The 20,290-nt window shown below is 38.5% G+C and overlaps 2 protein-coding genes across 2 annotated transcripts; both read left to right on the top strand.

The window, feature by feature from the left end:
• Positions 1–1,253: 1,253 nt before the first annotated feature.
• LOC124111469 lies at positions 1,254–4,212 on the top strand. Its single transcript, XM_048401059.1, has 6 exons — positions 1,254–1,318; positions 1,804–1,982; positions 2,811–2,846; positions 3,026–3,178; positions 3,511–3,569; positions 4,094–4,212. The coding sequence occupies exons 2-6, from the start codon at positions 1,814–1,816 to the stop codon at positions 4,097–4,099; spliced, it is 423 nt and encodes a 140-aa protein (XP_048257016.1). The 5' UTR covers positions 1,254–1,318; positions 1,804–1,813; the 3' UTR covers positions 4,100–4,212.
• A 7,158-nt stretch (positions 4,213–11,370) lies between these two features.
• Positions 11,371–13,762, top strand: LOC124111468. The gene is made up of 6 exons (XM_048401058.1): positions 11,371–11,506; positions 11,844–12,022; positions 12,519–12,554; positions 12,736–12,888; positions 13,151–13,209; positions 13,651–13,762. The coding sequence occupies exons 2-6, from the start codon at positions 11,854–11,856 to the stop codon at positions 13,654–13,656; spliced, it is 423 nt and encodes a 140-aa protein (XP_048257015.1). The 5' UTR covers positions 11,371–11,506; positions 11,844–11,853; the 3' UTR covers positions 13,657–13,762.
• Positions 13,763–20,290: the final 6,528 nt, after the last annotated feature.

The following is a 20,290-nucleotide window of genomic DNA, read 5'->3' as shown; positions in this document are numbered from 1 at the left end:
TCGAACAATTCCAGCAGAGGTACAAAGGAGCATAATCATTCTATAAAGATTTCAAAGGACGATATAAAAAGCAGACAATGTATTTCTTACGATTATGGCCAGGGTTTTGCCACTTTTATTTACTCTGCAGTCAGTTTGCGCATTGCCAATAGTATGTAGAATTTCACAATGACTTATAAATATAAGATCCAGACACATTTCTCTTTAAATGTTCACAAGGAACTGAAGATCTGGGCAATTGTTGATAAATATATGTATGGAGCCCTTTATTTTAAAATTATGCTGGGTTAATTTTGTCGCTTTTATTTACTCTGCAGTTTGTTTGCGCATCACCAATAGTATGTAATATTTCACAATGATGTTGAAATATCAGATCAAGACAAATTTCTCCCCAATTATCCCAAGGAAATCAACAGTTGTGGCAAGTGTTGCAAAATGTATGTATGAAGCCTTTAATAATATAATTATGTTGTCCTTGACGTCACATTGACAGGACGAGCAACACCATTTCCTCTGTTTTATGACTTGGTGGTTATTTATAACACAATGACAGTTGAAAGTATATATGTAGATAGACATTTACATATACGTCATGAGTCACATCCATCATTAACTGCGGCCCTGACGACTTTGTCGAAATACAACATTTATGAAAGTGAGGTTTACATTAACTCAATAACGAATAAAATGCATTTCATTCCTCACTTGACATGTTTTAACAGCAGTGCTTTCTATCAATTCGGTTCATATACCTTCAAGAGGTTTTATGGAACTGAACAGCTGTGTTTCATTTGTATCTGTTTCCTTTTTCAGTTTCGCATATTCGAAGTGGTAGTAGTAGTAGTCGTCGTCGTATTCGAATTCATAGTCGCAATAGTCGCGGTAATAGTAGAAGTAATAATAATAACAGTAGTAGTAGTCGTCGGCATCGTAGTAGCAGAAGAAAGAGCAGTAGCAGCAGTAGTGACTTATATATTAAACGTAATATGAATTATAACCATACTGAAACGCAAATTCAAAAGGATGTCATTTGCCATGTGCAACAAAATGATGAATTTGTTTTAAGCACCACAAACATCAAAGTAGTGACATCTCATGTGATGGATGAATAACTCTCCAACATGTCTGTCAGGAAAGACGTCACCAACCAGATAACGCTGTCTATTGGCTGTTGATAGTAGGTAACAAGGAAATGCTACATTCCACGCGTCAAACGATGTTTCAAATGTGTAGTCAGTCCTATATAAGACCCCATGTTTCGTTACTATCTCACATCAGATCTACATCCCCGGTGTCAGACTCATAACTGGATATTCTGGTAAGATTTATTCCTTTCACATGTTCTGAGTTTAACTTCGCATTGTTTCAACCATTTAACGACATTGTTTACTAGAATAAACAGTGTTGAACACTTTTGTAATCTACAATCACTCATTCACAAAGAAGTTCATATACTAAGTGTCGTATTACTACTCAGTAATAGTTTTGCACATGGAGAATCAATGTGTTTTCCCTGGCCAAAAATTACTAAGTAATTTATCAATTTCTTATTAAATTGATTCACTTACTATATTTACACATAGACTATATGCACAGTTTCTTTTGGCGCCTAGGATATATTAATTTCACAGATAACAAAGCAATATAAGCGGATACATGTTATCAAACTGTGGTTTATTGTTCATAACGCTGGTTAATACGGTCATTTATTATCAACAAATCACCTGTTTATGAAACCTATATGTACATCATGGATTAAAACAAATTTATGGCGATGTTTAAGTGAATATGATGTTCTTTCAGAATCTCAGCCATGGAATCTGTCTTGTCTCTTGCGCTGCTGTGCGCATGCGCCCTGGTATGTTCCGGCGCTGTTTACAACCGATATCCATCCTCCGGGCAGTACCCGGATGTACACTACAGAGATCAATACTACCCTAATAACTACCCTGGCAACCATTACCCAAACAGATATCCTACTGGTAAGTGAAAACATATTTGACCTCATTTTACCAACCACCTAAATACTTAACACCTAGGAAATGGTTTTGTAACTTAAAGTTACATAATGAAATGTTTCTCGTATTTGTGAGGAATGAGGTAAAGCTTTTTCTCATTTTGCATTCAAACAAAAGTGATGATTTTTAACAAAGACTACCAGCAAACATAAATGGTACAAAAAGTTGTTTCCTGAGGAAACATTTCTCCTTGTCCGCCTAAATCTACTTGTCAATTTAGAATCAGCCAAAAACAGTGGTGTGGTTTTCCAACAGCTAGAAGCCCTAACCGCACGGTGGTTTCTTGTGTAATGCTGATCACTGTTTGACTGATTGCATTGAACTGTTAGTTGACATATATACAATCCATGAATGAATCCGTGCATGAATGAAATATGGGAGTTGGTAATCATTATAACCATACATTGAAATCTATTTTATCTTTATTTGCAAATAATAAATAAAACTGAATTGTTTTCTTTGTACACCTTAATATTTACTTCTGATGTGTTTGCTCGTCACCTTTGTCTGTCTAAAACCCCTAATGAATAGCAAAACGTCAGTAATATTTTAATGAATGTATTAATTCACAACATCAATTACAACTTTTGATGACTAAAGAAACGAAAAAGTGGAATACTTGCCGACCATCGATCTATTGCATTTCTGTGGTGCACAATTAAGTTCACTCCATCAATGGCACATGGCAAATAATTCAATGCTGTTTAGTCCAGTCAAGTGACAAACCAAGTAACTGACGTACAACGCTCTATGTATCAGATTGTATACATGACAGCCTTTTTCTTCTTCCAGATGTGTGGGGAGGACGCTCTCAGGGACATAACAGAAGTAAGTCTTTATTATCACATATGATCTTGTATCTGAAAAAAGATAATTGATATGATTCTTTCTGTATCATATTCCATAGCACATAGCTATGATTTACAGATTTATTATTTCAATATCGCCTGCTATTATTTGCCTATAACAATACCCGACTAACATGATCAATGTATTCATTTGACCAGGATACCGACGATCTGTACCGTCCCATGTCAATGGATACCCGAGTTACAGACAGTCCTACCCGTCCAATGACTATCCCACATATCCCTCACACCTACCTTCCTACCCTGAGCACGTGAACACCTACCCTGGACATCAAGACCATTATCAACAAGGTACCAATCACATTTGTTTGTTCTTTGCTTGACGCCACACTTCCTGCTATATGACGGTGGCCTGTAAATAATCGAATCTAGACCAGATAATCCAGTGATTGACATCATGAGCATTGATCTTCTAAACTGGGATACGATGACATGCATCAACCAAGTCAGCTAGCCCGACCTCTCGACCCCGTTAGTCGCCTCTTTCGACAACATAGGTTGCTGAAGATCATATTTATTTGATAGGAGTGCGAAATAAGCAATGCTAGAAGCTATCGTAAATACGTAAATATATCCAATTCTTTCTCTCTCAATCACACAATAACGCACCTTAATATTTGCAGGTCAGCGATGGAACCAGTGGGGATCCCAGTCCGGCACTCAGAAATATGGCTCTTACCGGGTAGGTTTCTTATTCTCAATGGGATAATTGGTAAATCAGTTTACTGCCGAGAACATACCAATAGATAATGGGTAAATCAGTTTACTGCTGAGGACATACCAATAAATAATGGGTAAATCAGTTTACTGCCGAGAACATACCAATAGATAATGGGTAAATCAGTTTACTGCCGAGAACATACCAATAGATAATGGGTAAGTCAGTTTACTACCGAGAACATACCAATAGAATTTGATGGAATCCGCCAGGACATAACATTGCATAGCTCCACTTAAGAATAAGCCTTTCCATGGAGGAGAAGCTGTAGATCTACATAGATATAAAATTGTCCAAGGAGTTGAAGCTATAGCTACATAAATGAACACGTTCCATAAGGAAATTTGGGTTAACGGTACAAAACGATGACGACAAGAACAACAACAACATTGAGTTTAATATTAGTGATCAACTTACAAATTGAACCATTCTTTCATTTGATATGAAACAGTTTGGCTGTTATGAAACCTTACGTTCTCTTTTCGCAGGGATGAAGAGATAACCGATGCTGCATCCATGACCTGAATGACATCCAGACTTGAAATCCTGACTACTTGATCTGCAATGTACAAGTCTTTCAAATAAATAAACTTTACATTATAGTTTATCTTTTGTTATGTTGATTTTAATAAATCCCTTAGGTATAACATTTATCACACTATATTGTCAACAGAATTATAAGTCCATGAGAAATATCATTATGAACTGTGAAGCCTATTCGTGTTACATCGGAACCACTGTGTGACTGGATGGCCAGTTGGACCTATGACAGAAGTACACACAGGTTCACAGAAAGTTCTCAGGAGCGTACCTCTGCTTCAAGGAAGAACTATGACCTCCGAGTCAACATCGTGGTGATTCTGTGATGTGAGAGGAATAGGATCGCGCCCAAGATTATTGCACTTTTATAGAGACGTTGATGCATGTGTGTGCGCGTGTGCACTCGTGTGCGCGCGCAAGTGTGTGTACTAACCCGGACTAATGCCGGTTTTTCAGTCTGGCACACTGCGACACCTAGCTGCAATTTTCACATGACACACAGTAACAGTGAACAATCTCCGAGCTGAAAAGTTATCTTATCGCGTCTTTTGGTATGACGCGGTCGACCAACCGACATTCCTCTCTCCAGGCAGACACTCTCTCCACTAGGCCACTGAGGCGGATTGTGGTGATTCTGTATGGCCAAGTCTTCATAAGTGTACACTCGAATATGAATTTTGTTTTGTAACGCAAACATAAAGCCAGTAGTATTTAAAGATGTCATGTACTCTGTTGGAAGAACGGCAATGAAGACTGGACGTAATATGGACGTCATATTATAACGTTGCCACAACGTACAACATAACATTCCTATAACTTAAAATACAACGTAAAATACAACATTACCATAACATAATGCAAAGTAACGACAATATTTTTGTAACGTTGTGGCGACGTGAAAATAACGTATCACAAAGGAAAGCTGTGACAACATAAATGAGAGTCCATGGAATAACATTACGTGGACGCAATATCTTAATACTGTGACAACGGAAACATAACGTTGCAATACCGTTGTGACAACGTGACATTGTTAACCATTAACGGATTAAATCACTTCACTGCCTTTTAGGGACCAACCATTTGGTATTCTAGGGAGGGGAGGGGATTGTGTACGTTGAATTTTTCAGCTACAGACGCAAAAATCTGATTAAAGCTATTAGCCTAAAACTTCTTTAAACAATCTTTCAACAACGTATTTTTTTGTGGCTGACAATTTCTCCCTTTTTTCAACAGTCTGAAGCAAAGTGATTTTCTTTCCAACATTTTCTGGGACAATTTACTTTCCCAGCCACCCACCCACCCAGGTACCGAATGAACTTTCCTAGGTTTAAACACTATCAATATTGAATCTATATTCTAAAAAATATTTCAAGAAGAAAGAAAATAAGAGAAGTCATCTCCATCGAAACTGACGCCCCTTTTCATAACACACTCAGATGTCAATTATACATCTTCCACAAGTTAACTGATGAGGTTAGTCCTTCATTTTCCATCTTCCGCAAGTCAACTGTAGAAGTCAGTCACACATGTAACGCCTTCCACAATCCATCTGTAAAGATTATGTCAACATCTTAAGCTTTGAACGTGAAAGTTTCAATTGTTGATGTTATATCAATTGGGGAAGTCATTTCCATAATTTACATATTACACCTTCAACAAGTCAAAGGGGCACGGCTGGCCCGGTCGTCTAAGGCGCCGCGATTCGCTGTACAGAGTTGCATCCCTTGGGCACGCCAGAAACCTATGATTGTGGGTTCGAATCCCGGTTCGTCCCGATTATGTTTATAGGTTTGTCAGCACCATACCTGTGCTCGCGGGTTTCACCGAAGTGGTAAACGTCTCAGGCCTGCATCACCTCGGGCTTTCCTCCCACATTAAGCTGACACGCCGTCATATAACGGTAATACTGTTAAAAGCGGCGTTAAGCCCAACTCATTCACTCACTCACTCACTCACTCACCCATTCACTCACTGAATAAGTCAACTGCAGAGGTCACACTTTCTTCTTGCTCAATTTCATGTACCGTCGGCAGAGATGGTCCCGACATAGTACGTCGAATGAAGAAGAGACCCTCTTCTGAAAAGAAACCATAGATACGAGGGTTTTGCCTTTTGAATTGAGAATTACTCTACTTAGGAATAGATCTGTCCAGGGCTTTGAAGCTGTAGCTCCACTCAGGAATAAAGCTGTCCAGTGAGTTCAAGCTACAGCTGCACTTAGAAATAAAGCTGTCTTGGTCGTTGAAGCTATAAATAACAGCTCTACTTTGGCATAAGGCTGTCAAGGGTGGTGAAGCAATAGCTCGGCTTTGGAATAAAGCTGTGCAGGAAGTTGAAGCTGCAGCTGGACGTGGAAATAAGGCTGTCCAGGGCGTTGAAGCTATTAATAATAGCTCCAGTAAGGAACAAGGCTATCAAGGGAGTGGAAGCTTTCGCCCCACTTAAGATTAAGGTTCATCCGGATGTTTACCAAGGTCTCAAAAGTGAGAGATTGTGAAACGATACAATTTTTATCTTTGCATATATGTGTGAAAAACATTTCCTTCTTCTGATTTGTCCACAAAATATCCCTCAAACATGAACGGTAAGACACAATAAATTCGGTTGTTTTTTTTTGTCCAGGTGTGCCTTTTCTTTTGCATTCAAATAACTGACTAAACGTGTTGAAACAGTTACACTTGTAATGATGTTGACACACATAATTTTATTATCACAGTGGCATTGACGGATATCATTATATGTTTGTTGAACTGATTTGATCAAATTTAGCGCCAAAAGATTTCTGCAAGAATTTTTTTATATCGGTATGGTACACGCACAAGGGTAAAATTACTTAATTGTCTATATAGAAATAAAACCGACAAAACCCTCTCCATAATGATAAGAAATCTCTGCAGAAAAGAATAATCCGAAATATCGTAAGCATGTGTTTAAGCATGTGAATCATTATCAAATATCAAATGCTTACATATAACACTGTCAAGATGACGTCAATAATGACAGATGATGCCAAACCTAGTATGATGACGCCATTACACGTGACGCCACTGTCTGCGAACCGTGAACAATTATGTTAGTATTTCGACATCATTGTAGTACACGTCAAAAAGTGTTGCTAATGTTTTTATTGAGTCGCTTATGTTGATCATATGAATAATAATTAGTGACAACAAACTCACGAAAAATGCACAGAGTAAAATTACTATATTGTCTATATTGAAATAAAACCGACAAAACCATCTCCATAATGATAAGAAATATCTGCTGAAAGTAGAGTTGACTGTACGGTTCCAACCTTCCGTAAGCAGGTGTTTATGAATTAATGTCAAATATAGTGCTAACATAAAACGAGAAAACAGATGATGCCAAAACTATGATGACCCCATTACACATGATGCCACTGTCTGCGAACCGTGAAAAATTATGTTTGTATTTCGTCATCATTTGAGTACACGTCAAAAAATATTGCTGATGTTTTTATAAAGTCGCTTATGTTTGTCATGTGGGAAAAAATTAGTGATAACAAACTCATTCCTAAATACGATTTGAATTGATAACACCACGAGTGAGTTGTTCGCAAAACACATTGGTTAGGCAAAAGAATAACCAATTGTGACCATATGTTCCCCTGTATCTTCTGGTGAACAATTTATTAGCCTTTGCATGTGTTTGTGCCAGGTGTCACCGGTGGGGAAGGATACGCTTACCTTTTCACCTGGTTTAATCACTATTTAATGGTGATTCATAAACACATGCCCATGAAACAGTCGGAATCATACAATGGACTCAATGGATTTTTTATGATTTTAGAAAGGGTTTATCGCTTTTATTTCTATCGGGCGAAGCGAGACACACACCAACTTATGCAGTCCTCAGGTCAATTGCTAGGTACGCAAGCTTTAATTCAACTCTTTTAGTCATATGATGAGGAGAACAAATAATTAAAACGAAGGACTACTAATGCGGAGATCGGAGATGTAACACTTTAAACAACATTTGATATGTAAACATAAATACCATTACGATATGTAATCATAAAAATCCCAGTATGTCCCAGTATGGCTCATTGTGGGACATTGTTAATAATATGTCGCTATCTGGCAAGTAAATGTGAATGTTCAAATAAAACATAAAGCATACTGTAAGACTGTCGACCATTGGAAACATATCGGGATGGCCATAGTTCGACACAAGCGATGCTCTGATATCAGACCATATTTCGAGTCTATGCAAAGAACGAGTTTTCATGTTTCGACTTATCGATAGCTAGGTTCGTTTACAGTTGTGTGTGAAACCTAACGTGTTCAGCTGACTGTGCACGTCCCTCGGTATTACATTTGCATGTCTCATTGCAAATATTTACATTATGTATTGAGGCATGCCTACGATTGTGTGAGTATGTGCGTCCATCGTCACAGGAAGACTGTGTGTTTATACATGTGACTAAGTACACACCCACATACGTATGTATAATACGCATGTATGCGTGTCTATAGGCCAGCAGCCCATACACTACATGTCATGACAATGCCTCGTCCACATGTGACATGTCATCGTGACCTCATCCTCCGCGTGGGCGTATCGGGGAAATGGACAGTGATAGGGTAATTGATGCCACGCACTTCTACCTGTGCTACAATACATATCAATCATACAGGTAATCTTCCTCACATAACACCTGACGAACCTGTTCTTAAAAACACTGTGTTGAATGGGCAATTGACTTGCAGTTCAAGTAACAGAAATCATTAGCCCTTAGGCTACACAGTTCGCCTTGAAATCTGTTCATTATTTAGGCCATAAATGTGTTTTAAATAACTCACATCACAGAACTCGTCGTCTTAGGGGTGCAAATTCAATGCAGATTTATTTAAATTTTTATACATATAAGCGGCACGACAAATGTAAAAAAAAACAGCTTTACCCTACTACATGTTGAACAATCTTACAGTATGCAATTTAGAGGCTTGGTTTATTGGACAAAACAAAATGAAACATCATCCGTTTAAAGTTGTTTTTTGTGTGACAGATACGAATATGTATACCCCGGGGCTTTGACGTTTATTGCCGAATCTGGCTGGAGTAATTGCTGTGTCATACAGATTAGTTCCACTGATATCTAGGTGGCGAGCTCTGCACTGGTTTTGTAGTTTTTAATAATCCTATTAATTGTACTTCCTTCTTTGTTGATCTGTTTCTTTATGCATATGAATCAGAATGTCTTCTCGGATTGGAGAAATCAAAACAAGGGGGATTTGCCGAAGAAGTTTAGCATATACTTTAGGTAAAGGACGATCTGATATCGTTCAATAATTGTCAGATATATAATTCCCTACTTCTAATTTACCCACGCGAGTTAGAAATAGAAGAAACCAATGAAACAGCCTGATCGGTTTCATATTAAGATCTAATGCATAAAGATTCAGAGTAACAAGATTCACAACCTGTTTACAAGACTGTGGGACATGAGGGATTACTTTAAATTTCCAATGGCCTTTTTTCCCTTTATGGCTTACGATTCCAGCAGCTCCGAAGCTTTGGTGTCTGCAACTTTGGAGGCACAATATAGCATAATCATTTTATGAACAATGAAACAATGGACAATGGATTTCTCACGATGATGGAAAGGGTTTTGTCGATTTTATTGCTAAAATCTGCTATCAGTTGCAATCAGCCAAAAGTATGTAATATTTCACATTGACGTGTGTTGAAATATCAGAACGAGCCAACATTCTCTTTGAATGTATACCAAGCAAATCAAGAGTTGTGGCAAGTGTTGGTAAATGTATGTATGGAGCCTTTTATACATAATTTATTCTGTCCTTGACTTCACAGTGACAGGACTAGCAACACCATCTCCCCTTGTTTAGTGACATGGTAGTTATTTATGACACAATGACAGTTGAAAGTATATATGTAGATAGACATTAACACATACATTTACATGTACGTCACAAGTTGTATGACCGCCTCCGTGGTCCTTATGGCAGATCGTCCGCCGGGAGGTCCGGGGTTCGATCCCCTGCCGCCAAAAGACGTTAAAAGATGGTACTTGTTGTTACCCGGTCTGGCGCTCGATATTAAGGGGCTAAAACAAGGACTGGTCGGCTTGGGGTCCGTATACTGTGTCTGAGTGGGGTACTTATGTTAAACTGCGGCATGGTATCTCAGTGAGCTAGCACTATAAATCGGCATCAGTCAGGACTAGTTCAAGCAGCCACACAAACACACAGACGTACATGCACGTCGCTACATAAGTGCAGTAATCTTGGACGCGACGTTACACCCCATTTCACCTCACATCATAAGTTATATCCATCATTTACTGTGGCCTGTGATGACTTCGTCGAAATATCACATTTATGAATGGAAGATTTACATTAACTCAATAAAGAAGAAATTACATTGGTTTATTTGTCTTCAAGACGTTTTTTGGAACTGAGCAGCTGTGTTTCTTTTGTATCTGTTTCCTTTTTCAGATTCGCAAATTCGTAGTGGTAGAAGTAGTCGTCTCGTATTCGCTTATCCGTACATAGTAGTAGCTTTACCAGCAGAAGTAGTGGTAGCGTCATCGTCGTATTCGGAGCAGCAGCAGTAGCAGCAGTAGTAGTTGTAGTGGTAGTAGTAGCAGCAGTAGTGGAGGGAGAGAGGGAGAGAGAGAGAGAGAGGAGAGAGAGAGAGAGAGAGAGAGAGAGAGAGAGAGAGAGAGAGAGAGAGAGAGAGAGAGAGAGACCACCAGTTACAAATTGTTGAAGTTTACACAGATAGTAGCAGATCCAAACAACATAAATAGTAGCAGTAGGAGATAAGCTTGAAAAATGCCTCATAGTATTAGTTGAAGTAATACTAAATGTCCGTTCACGGAACACCTAAATATAACCCCCCCAAACCGCGGACATAATAATGAAATCACTTAACTTGGAAGGAATCACTACATGAAATAAAAAAGTGATCATGATTTTTTATTTACTGTTAAATGAACTGAATAACTGTAAACATAGTGACCTATATATTAACGATAATATGAATTATAACAAAATTGAAATGCATATTCAAAAGGATGTAATCATGAATTTGTATTAAGCACCACATTTGACATTTGACCACCTAATGTGATGGATGACTGACGTCTACAACTCTCGACACATGTCTGTCAGAAAAGACGTCACCAACCAGGTAACGCTGTCTATTGGCTGTGGGTAGTAGCAAGGGATATAGTACGCTACAAGGAAATGCGACAGTCTACGCGTCAAACGTTGTTTCAAATGTCTACTCAGTCCTATATAAGACCCCATGTTTCGTTACTATCTCACATCAGATCTACATCCCCGGTGTCAGACTCATAGCTGGATATTCTGGTAAGATTCATTCCTTTTCACATGTTGTGAGTGAAACTTCGCATTTACAAGAATGAACAATGTTGAACACTTTTGTAATCAACAATCGCTCCTTCACTGCTAATTTCAAAATTCAAACAAGTAATTTATCAATTTCTTATTAAATTGATTCACTTACTATATTTACACATACATGTATACTGTTTCTTTTGGCGCATAGGATATATCAATTTATACGGAGTCACAAATCTGTCTCATTTGTTATTAACAAATTGCCTGTTTATCAAACCTATATGTATATCATGGATTGAAACCAATTGATTGGATGTTTTTAAAAATGAATATGATGTTCTTGCAGAATCTCAACCATGGAATCTGTCTTGTCTCTTGCTCTGCTGTGCGCATGCGCCCTGGTATGTTCCGGTGCTGTTTATAACCGATATCCATCTTCCGGGCAGTACCCGGATGTACACTACAGAGATCAATACTACCCTAACAACTACCCTGGCAACCATTACCCAAACAGATATCCTACTGGTAAGTGAAAACATATTTAACCTCAGTTTACCTACCACCTAAATACTTGATACACAGAAGCTGGTATTAAAAGGCTGCATACAATATTCTCGAGAACATTTTTCTCCAAAGTGAGAATGTAGTTTGGACTTTTGAAATGCTTTTATTAAAAACAAAAGTGACCTTAGAGTAGCATTTTATATTTTTCACACCAAGAATACAAATAAACACAACTGGGCTCCCACTGGACTCGGATTGTCCTTTGTACAGATGTTTGATATAATAAATCAAGACGTTTTGACTGCGGATTTGTCTGTCCTCATTTCTGGGGAATCGTCATCACTGATTTTCAGTGATTCATAATGATTTATATAATTTTCCCCACCAAATGCATTTTACACCCAATGGAATCTGTTTCGGCAGAAAGTCGACATTGGTTATTCCCTGACGTGGATGTTTCATATCATAACGTTGTAGGTATCTTATTGTATACATGCCAGCCTTTTGTTCCTTCCAGATGTGTGGGGAGGACACTCTCAGGGACATATTAGAAGTAAGTCCTTAGTATCACATATCATCCTGTATCTGATACAAGTAAATTGATATCATTCTTTCATACTTCTGTGCGTAAATAGTTACGTACAGATTATGTAAATTTATTATTTCAATATATCCTTCTATTTTGTTCCTACAACAATACCCGACTAACATGCTAATTGCATTCATTTGACAAGGATACCGTCGATCTGTGCCGTCACATGTCAATGGGTACCCGAGTTACAGACAAACCTACCCGTCCAATGACTACCCTACCTATCCATCACACCTACCTTCCTACCCTGAGCACGTGAACACCTACCCCGGACATCAAGACCATTATCAACAAGGTACCAAATATATTAAATGTATTATAACTCAAGTTGTTAGGGTAGTATTGCTGCCAGAATAGATTTACACCTCTACCACCATAATCAGAAATTATAGCACCATACATACGTGTCTCGACACAATACCTCTTTAAGGCATGTCCCTTTCTATCAAATCATATGTATGTGATAGGAGTGCGAAATAAGCAATGCTAGAAGCTATCGTAAATATATCCAATTCTTTCTCTCTCAATTACACAATAATGCATCTTAATATTTGCAGGTCAGCGATGGAACCAGTGGGGATCCCAGTCCGGCACTCAGAAATATGGCTCTTACCGGGTAGGTTACTTATTCTCAATGGGATAATGGGTAAATCAGTTTACTACCGAGAACATACCAATAGATAATGGGTAAATCAGTTTACTACCGAGAACATACCAATAGATAATGGGTAAATCAGTTTACTACGAAGAACATACCAATAGAATTTGATGGAATCAAATGGACATAACATAGCATAGCTCCACTTTAAAAAAAGCCTTTCCATGGAGGAGAAGCTGTAGATCTACATAGATATAAAATTGTCCAAGGAGTTGAAGCTATAGCTACATAAATGAACACGTTCCATAAGGAAATTTGGTTAACGGTACAAAACGATGACACACAAGAACAACAACATCATTGAGTGTAATATAAGTGATCAACTGACAAGTTGAACCATTCTTTCATTTGATATGAAACAGTTTGGCTGTTATGAAACCTTACGTTCTCTTTTCGCAGGGATGAAGAGATAACCGATGCTGCATCCATGACCTGAATGACATCCAGACTTGAAATCCTGACTACTTGATCTGCAATGTACAAGTCTTTCAAATAAATAAACTTTACATTATTAAGAATCTTTTGTTATGCTGATTTTAGTAAATCCCAATAATTTTTGTAACGTTATAGCAACAGAAAGTTGTGACAACATAAATGTGAGTCCATGGAATAACATTGCGTGGACGCAATATCTTAATACTGTGACAACGTAAACATAACGTTGCCATACCGTAGTTGCAACTTGACACTGTTAACCATTAACAATCAACGGATTAAATCACCTCACTGCCTCTTTGGGACCAACCATTTGGTGTTCTAGGGAGGGGATGGGATTTTGCATGGAATTGAAGGTTGAAGTTTTCAGCTACAGACGCAAAAATCTGATTAAAGCTATTAGCCTAAAAATTCTTAAAAAATCCCATCTCGCAACAATGTATTTTTTGTGGCTGACAATTTCTCCCTTTTTTCAACAGTTTGAAGCAAAGTGATTTTCTTACCAACATTTTCTGGGACAATTTTCTTTCCCAGCCACCCACCCACCCAGGTACCGAATGAACTTTCCTTGGTTTAAACACTATCAATATTGAATCTATATTCTACAAAATATGTCAAGAAGAAAGAAAGAAAGAGAAGTCATCTCCATCGCAACTGACGCCCCTTTTCATATCAAACTCAGATGTCAATCCTACATCTTCCCTAAGTCAACTTATGAGGTTCATCCTTCGTTTTCCATCTTCCACAAGTCAACTGTAGAAGTCAGTCACACATGTAACGCCTTCCAAAATCCATCTGTAAATATTATGTCAACATCTTACGCTTTGAACGTGTCAATTGTTGAAGTTATATCAATTAGGGAAGTCATTTCCATAATTTACATATTACACAAGTCAAAGGGGCACGGGTGGCCGAGTCGTCTAAGGCGCCGCGATTTGCTGTGCAGAGTTGCGCCCCTTGGGCATGCCAGAAAACTATGATTGTGGGTTCGAATCCCGGTTCGTCCCGATTATGTTTCTAGTTATGTCAGCACCATACCCGTGCTCGTGGGTTTCACCGAAGTGGTGAACGTCTGAGGCCTGCATCACTTCGAGGCTTTCCTCCCACATTAAGCTGACACGCCGTGTTATAACTGTAATATTGTTAAAATGGCGTTAAACCCTACTCACTCACTCATTCACTCACTCAATACGTCAACTGCAGAGGTCACACTTTCTTCTTGCTCAATTTCATGTACCGTCGGCAGAGATGGTCCCGACATAGTACGTCGAATGAAGGAGAGACCTTCTTTTGAAAAGAAACCATAGATACGAGGGTTTTGCCTTTGGAGTTAATAGTAACTCTACTCAGGAATAGATCTGTCCAGGGCTTCGAAGCTCTTTCTCCACTCAGGAATAAAGCTGTCCAGTGAGTTCAAGCTACAGGTGCACTTAGAAATAAGGCTGACTATTAAAAGGTGAGGTGAGGTGAAATTGGGTTTAACATCGCGTCCAAGATTATTGCACTTATATAGCGACGTGCATGCAAAAGTGTGTGTGTGTGGCTGCTTGTACTAGTCCGGACTGATGCCGATTTATAGTGCTAGTCCACTGAGATACCATGCCGCAGTTTAATTAACATGAATACCCCACTCAGATACAGTATACTGACTCCGAGGCGACCAGTCCTTGTTTCAACCCCTTAATGCCGAGCGCCAGACAGGGTAACAACAAGTACCATCTTTTAACGTCTTTTAGTATGACGCGGCCGGGGATCGAACCCCGAACCTTTCGCTCTCGGGGCGGACACTCTACCACTAGACCACGGAGGCGGTCTCTGTCTATTAATAACAACTCTACTTTTGCATAAGGCTGTCAAGGATGGTAAAGCTATAGCTCTATTTAGGAATAAATTTGTCCAGGGAGCTAAAGCTGTAGCTCCACTCATTAATAAAGCTGCCCAAGGAATTCAAGATACAGCCGACTAAGAAATAAGGCTGTCTTGGTCGTTGAAGCTATAAATAAAAACTCTTCTTTTGCATAAGGCTGTGCAGGGAGTTGAAGCTGCAGCTGGACGCGGAAATAAGGCTGTCCAGGGCGTTGAAGCTATTAATAATAATTCCACTAAGGAATAAGGCTATCAAGGGAGTGGAAGTTTTCGTTCAACTTAAGATTAAGTATTTACCAAGGTCTCAAAATAAGAGATTGTGAAACAGTACAATTTTTATCCTTGCATATATGTTTGAAAAACATTTACTTCTTCTGATTGATCCTTTATTCACAAAATATCCTTCAAACATGAACGGTAAGATTCCGTATTTTGTTTTGTCCAGGTGTGTCTTTTCTATGCATTAAAATAACTGACAAAACGTGTTGAAACAGTTACACTTGTAATGATGTTGACACACATCATTTTATCATCACAGTGGTATTGACGGAGATCATTATATGTTTGTTGAACTGATTTGATCAAATTTAGCGCCAAAGGATTTCTTCAAGATTTTTTTAAATATCGGTATGGTACACACACAAGGGTAATATTACTTTATTGTCTATAAAGAAATAAAACCGACAAAAGAAATCTTTGTTGACTGTACGGTTCCAACCTATGGTAAGCAGGTGTTTATGAATCAATGTCAAATATAGTGCTAATATAAAACGAGAAAACAGATGACGCCAAAACTATGATGACCCCATTACACATGATGCCACTGTCTGCGAACCGTAAACAATTATGTTTGTATTTCGTCATCATTGGAGTACACGTCAAAAAATATTGCTGATGTTTTTATAAAGTCGCTTATGTTTGTCATATGAACAATATTTAGTGATAACAAACTCATTCCTAAATACGATTTGAATTGATAACACCACGAGTGAGTTGTTCGCAAAACACATTGGTTGGGCAAAAGAATAATCAATTGTGACCATATGTTCCCCTGTATCTTCTGGTGAACAATTTATTAGTCTTTGCATGTGTTTGTGCCAGATGTCACCGGTGAGGCAGGATACGCTTACCCTTTCACCTGGTTTAATCACTATTTAATGGTGATTCATAAACACTTGCCCATGAAACACGACGAATGTTAACAGTCGGAATCATACAGATGGATTTTTTATGATTGTAGAAAGGATTTATCGCTTTTATTTCTATCGAGCAAGGTGAGTCACACACCAACTAATACAGTCCTCAGGTCAATTTGCTAGGTACGCAAGCGTTAATTCAACTCTTTTAGTCATATGATGAGGAGAAAAAGTAATTAAAACGAAGGACTACTAATGCGGAGATCGGAGATGTAACACTTCAAACAACATTTGACATGTAATCATAAATACCATTACGATATGTAATCATAAATTTCCAAGGATTGTTCCAGTATGGCTCATTGTGGGACATTGTTGATAATATGTCGCAATCTGGCAAGTAAATGTGCATGTTCAAATAAAACATAAAGCATACTGTAAGACTGTCGGCCATTGGAAACATATCGGGATGGCCATAGATCGAGACAAGCGATGCTCTTCGAGTCTATGCAAATAACGAGTTTCGGCTTATCGATAGGTTCTTTTACAGTTGTGTGTGAAAACTAACGCGGTCAGTTGACTGGGCACGGCCCTCGGTATTACATTTGTATGTCTCATTGCAAATATTTACATTATGTATCTGGACATGCCTACGATTGTATGAGTCCATCGTCAGAGGAAGACTGTGTGTCTATACATGTGACTAAGTACACACTCATGCGTATGTTTAATACGTATGTATAATACGTATGCATGATACGTATGTATGCGTGTCTATAGGCCAGTAGCCCATACACTACAGGTCATGACAATGCCTCGTCCACATGTGACAGGTCATCGTGACCTCTTCCTCCACGAGGGCGTCACGGGGAAATGGACAGTGACAGGACAATTAATGCCACGCAATTCTACCTGTGCTACAAAACGTATAATTCATACAGGTAACCCTCCGCACAGAACACCTGACGAACCTGTTCTTAAAAAAACTGTGTTGAATGGGCAATAGACCTGAAGTTCAAATAACAGAAATCATTAGCCATACACAGTTCGCCTTTGAATCTGTTCATTATTTAGGATGAATCTGCATAACATGTGTTTTAAATAACCCACATCACAGAACTCGTCGTCTTAGGGGTGCAAATTCAATGCAGATTTATTTAAAATTATATACATAAAAGCGACACGACGAATGTTACAAAAAACAGATTTACCCTACTACATGTTGAACAATGTTACAGTATACAATTTACAGGCTTGGTTTATTGGACAAAACAAAATGAAACATCATCCGTTTAAAGGTTTTTTGTGTGTGACAGATACGAATATGTATACCCCGAGGCTTTGACATTTATTGCCGAATCTGGCTGGAGTAATTGCTGTGTCATACAGATTAGTTTCAGTGATGTGTCTGGGTGACGAGCTCTGCATTGGTTTTGTAGTGTTTAATAATCCTATTAATTGTGCTTCCTTCTTTGTTGATCTGTTTCTTTATGCATAGGAGTCAGAATGTCTTTTCGGATTGGAGAAATCAAAACATGGGAATTTGCCAAAGAATACGCTTCATGTATATGGACGACCTGATATCGTTTAATAATTGCCAAACATCTAATTCCCTACCACTGATTTAACCACGCTAGGTAGAAATTGAAGAAACCAATGAAACAGCCTGATCGGTTTCATATTAAGATCTAATGCATAAAGATTCAGAGTAACAAGATTCACAACCTGTTCACAAGACTGTGGGACATGAGGTATGACTTCAAATTTCTAATGGCCTTTTTTCCCTTTATGGCTTACAATTCCAGCAACTCCGAAGCTTTGGTGTCTGCAACTTTGGAGGCACAATATAGCATAATCATTTTATGAACAATGAAACAATGGACAATGGATTTCTCACGAAGAAGGAAAGGGTTTTGTCGATTTTATTGCTAAAATCTGCTATCAGTTGTAATCAGCCAAAAGTATGTAATATTTCACATTGACGTATGTTGAAATATCAGAACGAGCCAACATTCTCTTTAAATGTATACCAAGCAAATCAAGAGTTGTGGCAAGTGTTGGTAAATGTATGTATGGACCCTTTTATACATAATATATTCTGTCCTTGACTTCACAGTGACAGGACGAGCAACACCATCTCCCCTTGTTTAGTGACATGGTAGTTATTTATGACACAATGACAGTTGAAAGTATATATGTAGATACACATTTACACATACATTTACATTTACATATACGTCATAAGTTATATGACCGCCTCCATGGTCCTTAAAGTAGATCGTCCGCCCGAAGAGCGGAAGGTCCGGGGTTCGATCCCCTGCCGCCAAAAGACGTTAAAAGATGGTACTTGTTGTTACCCGGTCTGGCGCTCGATTTTAAGAGGCTAAAACAAGGACTGGTCGGCTTGGGGTCAGTATACTGTGTCTGAGTGGGGTACTCATGTTAAACTGCGGCATGGTATCTCAGTGAGCTAGCACTATAAATCGGCATCAGTCCGGACTAGTTCAAGCAGCCACACAAACACACACACGTACATGCACGTCGCCACATAAGTGCAGTAATCATGGACGCGACGTTACACCCCATTTCACCTCACATCAACAGTTATATCCATCATTTAATGTGGCCTGTGATGACTTCGTCGAAAATATCACATTTATGAATGTAAGATTTACATCAACTCAATAAAGAAGAAAATACATTTCCTTCCTCACTTGCATATGATTTAACAACAGTGCTTTCTCTCAAATCGGTTTATTTGTCTTCATGACGTTTTATGGAACTGAGCAGCTATGTTTCTTTTGTATCTGTTTCCTTCTTCAGATTCGCAAATTTGTAGTGGCGGTGGTAGAAGTAGTCGTCTCGTATTCGTTTATTCGTACATAGTAGTAGCTGTACTATGTACTAGCAGAAGTAGCGGTCGCGTCATCGTCGTATTCGGAGCAGCAGCGGTAGCAGCAGTAGTAGTTGTAGTGGTAGTAGTAGTTGTAGAAGTAGAAGAAGAAGAAGTAGAAGCAGCAGTAGTAGAGGGAGAGAGAGAGAGAGAGAGAGAGAGAGAGAGAGAGAGAGAGAGAGAGAGAGAGAGAGAGAGAGAGATTGTTGAAATTAACACTCATAGTAGGAGATGCAAACACAAAAATAGTAACAGTAGGAGATAAGCCTGAAAAGTGCCTCATAGTAATAGTAGAAGTTATAATAAATGTCCGTTCACAGAACACCCAAATGTAACCTCCCACAAACCGCGGACATAATAATGAAATCACTTAGCTTGGAAGGAATCACTACATGAAATAAAAAAGTGATCATGATTTTTGATTTACTGTTAAATGCATTGTATTTCTGTAAACATAGTGACCTATATATTAACGATAATATGAACTATAACAAAATTGAAATGCATATTCAAAAGGATGTCATTTGTCATGTGCCACCAAATTATGAATTTGTTTCAAACACCACATCAAAGTGCCATTTGACTACCTAATGTGATGGATGACTGACGTCTACAACTGTCCACACATGTCTGTCAGGAAAGACGTCACCAACCAGATAACGCTGTCTATTGGCTGCTGATAGGAGAAAGGGACATAGTAGGTAACAAG

The sequence above is a fragment of the Haliotis rufescens genome, unplaced genomic scaffold (genome assembly GCF_023055435.1).
Source record: "Haliotis rufescens isolate VD_foot unplaced genomic scaffold, xgHalRufe1.0.p SCAF_21, whole genome shotgun sequence".
NCBI lineage: Eukaryota > Metazoa > Mollusca > Gastropoda > Lepetellida > Haliotidae > Haliotis > Haliotis rufescens.
This window is presented reverse-complemented; position numbering and strand designations above follow the sequence as displayed.

Bases quoted from the DNA above. Each gene is read 5' to 3' on its own strand.
- LOC124111469 (XM_048401059.1), top strand. From the start codon at position 1,814: ATGGAATCTGTCTTGTCTCTTGCGCTGCTGTGCGCATGCGCCCTGGTA. The intron at 1,983-2,810 runs GTAAGTGAAAAC...TTCTTCTTCCAG, and splicing joins CCCAAACAGATATCCTACTG to ATGTGTGGGGAGGACGCTCT. The intron at 3,179-3,510 runs GTACCAATCACA...TAATATTTGCAG, and splicing joins TCAAGACCATTATCAACAAG to GTCAGCGATGGAACCAGTGG.
- LOC124111468 (XM_048401058.1), top strand. From the start codon at position 11,854: ATGGAATCTGTCTTGTCTCTTGCTCTGCTGTGCGCATGCGCCCTGGTA. The intron at 12,023-12,518 runs GTAAGTGAAAAC...TGTTCCTTCCAG, and splicing joins CCCAAACAGATATCCTACTG to ATGTGTGGGGAGGACACTCT. The intron at 12,555-12,735 runs GTAAGTCCTTAG...TCATTTGACAAG, and splicing joins CTCTCAGGGACATATTAGAA to GATACCGTCGATCTGTGCCG.